The sequence below is a fragment of the Eleutherodactylus coqui genome, chromosome 1 (genome assembly GCF_035609145.1).
Source record: "Eleutherodactylus coqui strain aEleCoq1 chromosome 1, aEleCoq1.hap1, whole genome shotgun sequence".
In the NCBI taxonomy this organism is placed as follows: Eukaryota; Metazoa; Chordata; class Amphibia; order Anura; family Eleutherodactylidae; genus Eleutherodactylus; species Eleutherodactylus coqui.
In genome coordinates this window covers 489,628,755-489,634,754 of record NC_089837.1, presented here as the reverse complement: position 1 = coordinate 489,634,754, position 6,000 = coordinate 489,628,755, and the positions used below count along the sequence as shown (strand labels likewise).

Genomic DNA, 6,000 nt, shown 5'->3' with positions numbered 1-6,000 from the left:
GGCTATACGCGCAGCGGACACGGAGGCTATACGTGCGGCGGACACGGAGGCTATACGCGCGGCGGACACGGAGGCTATACGCGCAGCGGACACGGAGGCTATATGTGCGATGGACACGGAGGCTATACGTGCAGCAGATGTGGAGGCTATACGCGCAGCAGACGCGGAGGCTATATGTGCGGCGGACACGGAGGCTATACGTGCAGCGGACACGGAGGCTATACGCGCAGCGGACACGGAGGCTATACGCGCAGCAGACGCGGAGGCTATATGTGCGGGGGACACAGAGGCTATACGTGCAGCGGACACGGAGGCTATACGTGCAGCGGACACGGAGGCTATACGCGCAGCGGACACGGAGGCTATACGCGCAGCAGACGCGGAGGCTATATGTGCGGGGGACACAGAGGCTATACGTGCGGCGGACACGGAGGTTATATGTGCGGCGGACACAGAGGCTATACGTGCGGCGGACACGGAGGTTATATGTGCGGCGGACACAGAGGCTATACGTGCAGCGGACACAGAGGCTGTACGTGCGGCGGACACAGAGGCTATACGTGCGGCGGACACGGAGGTTATATGTGCGGCGTGCAGCGGACACAGAGGCTGTACGTGCGGGGGACACAGAGGCTATACGTGCGGCGGACACAGAGGCTGTACGTGCGGGGGACACAGAGGCTATACGTGCGGCGGACACGGAGGTTATACGTGCGGGGGACACAGAGGCTATACGTGCGGCGGACACGGAGGTTATATGTGCGGCGGACACAGAGGCTATACGTGCGGCGGACACAGAGGCTATACGTGCGGCGGACACGGAGGTTATATGTGCGGCGGACACAGAAGCTGTACGTGCGGCGGACACAGAGGCTATACGTGCGGCGGACACGGAGGTTATATGTGCGGCGGACACAGAGGCTATACGTGCAGCGGACACGGAGGCTATACGCGCAGCGGACACGGAGGCTATATGTGCGATGGACACGGAGGCTATACGCGCAGCAGACGCGGAGGCTATATGTGCGGCGGACACGGAGGCTATACGTGCAGCGGACACGGAGGCTATACGCGCAGCGGACACGGAGGCTATACGCGCAGCGGACACGGAGGCTATACGCGCAGCAGACGCGGAGGCTATATGTGCGGGGGACACAGAGGCTATACGTGCGGCGGACACGGAGGTTATACGTGCAGCGGACACCGAGGCTATACGTGCAGCGGACACAGAGGCTGTACGTGCGGCGGACACAGAGGCTATACGTGCGGCGGACACAGAGGCTATACGTGCGGCGGACACAGAGGCTATACGCGTTTTTTACACGTTGCCAAGGGACAGTGAAAAAAAAATGAGTCGGTACTTCATGCTTTTTTTTTGCGTTCATGAAAAACACGACAAACGGATGCAAAAAAACCGTACACAGACACACGGAGTAAAAGCGGTGCTTTATTCACAGACCAAAATCGCCTTCAGCTGGGTGACAACCAGTGTGGCCGCCATTACAGTAAAAGCCCCAACATAGATTGTCACACAAGCTTTATATGTTATAAAGCTGGGTGACTGCTGATATAATGGAGGCCCAGTGACATAATACATAGGTGATTTCATGTCATTGTGAAGGCGGGACACTCAGCATCTACAGGCCTCCCCTCCGCTTTGCGCGCCCCCGACATCTCCTCTGTGGACGCGCACGTCCGTACGTCGCCGCCATGTTTGGGGAGGCAGTTGTCCCTCGTCTCCCGTTGCTATGGTAGCGGTTCTTCAACAACCTCCGGTCGCCAGCTAGTAGCAGCAGTTAGCCGGATCGTGGAGAAGATGCCGGCGGGAGGAGGAGGGGACGGCAGGAAGGAGTTCGTCCTCAGCACGGTGCACAACTACTTCGGGCTGCCGGCCGGCGAGCGGCTCCCGGGCTGTGCCGAGCTGGACCGCTTTCTGGATGACGGCAACGAGTTCATCCTGTCTGCGCGGAGAGCGGGAGGCCGGCTGCAGCTCAGCAACAAGGTGCGTGCGGGCCGCAGACTGCTGTTATCCCTGGACTCCCCATCATTGTGGCCCCGCAGACTGCTCGCCTCTCGGTCAGTGTGGGCCCCGCAGACTGCTCTCCTCTCGGTCAGTGTGGGCCCCGCAGACTGCTCTCCTCCCCGGGACCCCGCAGACTGCTCTCCTCCCCGGGACCCCGCAGACTGCTCTCCTCCCCGGGACCCCGCAGACTGCTCTCCTCCCCCGGGACCCCGCAGACTGCTCTCCTCCCCGGGACCCCGCAGACTGCACTCCTCCCCGGGACCCCGCAGACTGCACTCCTCCCCGGGACCCCGCAGACTGCACTCCTCCCCGGGACCCCGCAGACTGCACTCCTCCCCGGGACCCCGCAGACTGCACTCCTCCCCGGGACCCCGCAGACTGCACTCCTCCCCGGGACCCCGCAGACTGCACTCCTCCCCGGGACCCCGCAGACTGCACTCCTCCCCGGGACCCCGCAGACTGCACTCCTCCCCGGGACCCCGCAGACTGCACTCCTCCCCGGGACCCCGCAGACTGCACTCCTCCCCGGGACCCCGCAGACTGCACTCCTCCCCGGGACCCCGCAGACTGCACTCCTCCCCCGCAGACTGCACTCCTCCCTGGGACCCCGCAGACTGCTCTCCTCCCCGGGACCCCGCAGACTGCTCTCCTCCCCGGGACCCCGCAGACTGCTCTCCTCCCCGGGACCCCGCAGACTGCTCTCCTCCCCGGGACCCCGCAGGCTGCTCTCCTCCCCGGGACCCCGCAGGCTGCTCTCCTCCCCGGGACCCCGCAGGCTGCTCTCCTCCCCGGGACCCCGCAGGCTGCTCTCCTCCCCGGGACCCCGCAGGCTGCTCTCCTCCCCGGGACCCCGCAGGCTGCTCTCCTCCCCGGGACCCCGCAGGCTGCTCTCCTCCCCGGGACCCCGCAGGCTGCTCTCCTCCCCGGGACCCCGCAGGCTGCTCTCCTCCCCGGGACCCCGCAGGCTGCTCTCCTCCCCGGCACCCCGCAGGCTGCTCTCCTCCCCGGCACCCCGCAGGCTGCTCTCCTCCCAATCAGTGTTGCCCCACAGAATGCTGTCGTCCCCTTTTTGAGGCGGAGTGCACCCCCTGGTTGTTGGCTGTCAGGTGGCACCTTTGGCAGTTATCAGCAGTAGATGGGGGCTGTCACCTATCTCCTCATCTGTATACATGGGGGGTCCTCCGCTGTTCTCACATGGATACAGGGGGTCCTCTGCTGTCCTTATCTGGGTAGGGGGGGCCCTGCCTTATACCTCTCTGGACACGGGGGGTCCTCCATGTTCGCCTCACCATTGAATCCATGTAGGGCATCTTATGTGCCACTCTTCTTCCATAAGGATCCTCTGCTGGGAACATTAATACAAATGATGACATTACAGACGGCTCCTCTAATTGGTCGTTTGGCATGTCAAGCATTACCATAATTACAGCCTCCGTCAGCAGCTTTAACCCCTTAAGGACACGGCCTATTTTGGGCTTAAGGACGCACCAATTTCTGGTAGATTTTCATCTCCATTTTTCAAAAGCCATAACTTTTTTATCTTCCGTCGCCGCGGTCGTATAACAGCTTGTTTTTTGTGGCGACCTGTAGTTTTTATTGGTGCCATTTTTGGGTACATTTACTATATCGTAAAACTTTCATTATTTTTTCTTTAATGGAGAGAAAACGCATCAATTCTGCCTTAGATTTTTGGTTAATTATGCAACATAAATGACACAATCCTTTTCTTCTGCAGGCCAATAACGATTATAACGATACCAAAATTCTGACATTTTTTTTTAGGTTTTTCCAGTTTTCTGCAATAAAAAACCTTTCTTCGGAAATCCTTTTTTTTTTCTAAATCGCTGCATTCAAAGTCCTGTAACTTTTTTATTTTTCCATGGACGGAGTTCTGTGAGACGCGTTGCAGTTTTTTATTGGTACCATTTTTGGGTACATATGGCTTTTTTGATCACTTTTATTGCGTGTTTGGGGAGGCAAAATGCTAAAAATTGGCATTTTGCCTCGGTTTTTTAGCGTTTTTTTAAACGCTTTTTTCCGTACAGAATAAAAATCATGTGCAACTTATTGTACACGTTGTTACGGACACGGCGATACCAAATACGTGGGATTTTACATTTTTTAGACTTTCTTTATGCTAATTTAAGTAAAAGCACCAAAAAAGTTTTTTTGTTTTAAATATTTTTCTTGTTTTGTACATTTTTATTGTCTTTGTCTTTTTTTTTTTTTTTTTACACAATTTGTGTCCATGTGGGGCACTTACAGCAGAGCACCAATGATCGCTGTGATAAGCCATTGCAGGGCTTCTCTCCTGCGATGCCTTATCGCTTATACAGCGATCACAGGCTCTGGCAACACAGGACCCCGGTATCTGGCGTCCTGTTGCCATGGCAACCAGCCAGGCTCTCAGCGATTTATACCGCGAGAGCCCAGTATCTTCACAGAGGGAGCGCTCTGTGAACCCTTCCTATGTAGATTGCGGTAGGGAAGGGGTTAACGGTGGGGGGGCCCATCTCCGATGCACCCCCGCTGTTGTAGTGGGAGGCCGGCTATCACTGATAGCTGGCTTCCGTTGCCGGATTGCGCGAGATCACTTATCTTGTGTTATTGCAAGGATGTAAGTTTACGTCCTGTTGCTGGAAGTACCGCGCTGCCAGGACCTAAACTTGCGCCCTGGAGCTGGAAGGGGTTAAGCACTATAAACTACGTTCTGGTGCTCAGAGCTGACGGAACGGGGGTCCTAGAAGGTGTCTTTTATACTCTCCCGGATCCCTGCTCCTGCTCTATGTCCCTGTGAACGTGGTGCGTGCGCACAGCTGTGGAGGCTGTGCACGCACTTCCCATAGAGAGCCGCCTGAGGAGAGTCCAGCTGCGTGCGTGTGCCATGTGTGCGGGGACATGTTGGGGGAGCGGGTAAGTATAACAACCTCCCGGACTCCCCGTTGGGAAGTAATGAGTTCGGACTACTTAGTGACGCTGTTCCGCTTCTGTCCTTGTAGGTTGAACCCGGTGATACCAGGGAGAAAGTTCTTGTGTTCTTCAAAATCCGACCAGAAGTCATCACCGACGAGAACCTTCATGAAAATGTCCTGGTGTCCTCCATGTTGGACTCTCCTATCAGTACCCTGTATCAGGCGGTCAGGCAGATATTTGCCCCATTGTTATTGAAGGTTAGTAGCGCGTGGCTTTATTATATTGTCATCATGTGATGTTACAAAACCAGAACAAGTGCAAGATCTAATGTTGGAGAACTACCAGCTTTGGATAAAGCGGAACTCTGGAGTGGAGATGCCCATCACAACCCTAAATTCTCACCTGTGGGGCCTCTGCCATGAGATGGGGTCCACAAATGTACTCGGCCATTCTTGTAGTCTGCATGCTCATACACAGAAGAACTTATATATGGTGAGAACCCTGACTGACTGCCTCACTACTAACTTCCCGGTGTTGTACAAACATGATATTTGGCAGGACCATTCTTTAGGTCCTAAATAGAAGTAAAGTGGTCACAACACGACAATGCTAATAATCAGCGCAAAAGTAATTGCACCCCTATGTAATGTTCCTAATCTAATTCCTACTAAGGAGAACCTACCTCACCTCTATGTGTGTCTATACTGAGGAGAAGAAAGCCGCCATAGACTGCAGCGATGGAGCATGCCTTTAGGCCTAAGAAGGGGCTGCAAACTCCAGGCTGGGGGTAAATTGGAATAAAAAGGGGCGTTATCTTTAACCCTTTTCAATCCAATTTGTATCCTGGTTTTCCAAGGGGGCTTACTCTTTTTCTATCATTATAGAATGGTGCTATCTGCTGGCTAAAGCCAGTACTGCATGAGGTGACACATTGGATAGGCTCCGACAGCAGAGAGGCTGGCAATATACAGTAAGAGAACCCCGACGGATGTCTTCCAACATCGAAGCTGTACAGCCTTAAATCATAATGTCTTTAGACGTCAGACAGTGGATTGGAAAGGGTT

At 55.4% G+C, this 6,000-nt stretch overlaps 1 protein-coding gene across 3 annotated transcripts in view; it reads left to right on the top strand.

The window, feature by feature from the left end:
* The first annotated feature begins 1,778 nt into the window (after nt 1–1,778).
* Nucleotides 1,779–6,000, top strand: part of DYNC2H1 (dynein cytoplasmic 2 heavy chain 1) — a 413,010-nt gene continuing 408,788 nt past the window's right edge. For 2 of the 3 annotated variants that reach the window (XM_066586352.1, XM_066586344.1), the window contains exons 1-2: nt 1,780–2,002; nt 5,023–5,193. In XM_066586352.1, the coding sequence (XP_066442449.1) occupies nt 1,817–2,002; nt 5,023–5,193 (357 nt within the window). In that variant the 5' untranslated portion in view covers nt 1,780–1,816. Of the gene's footprint in view, nt 2,003–5,022; nt 5,194–6,000 lie in introns of all 3 variants that reach the window. The other variant, XM_066586361.1, reaches the window with a different exon arrangement.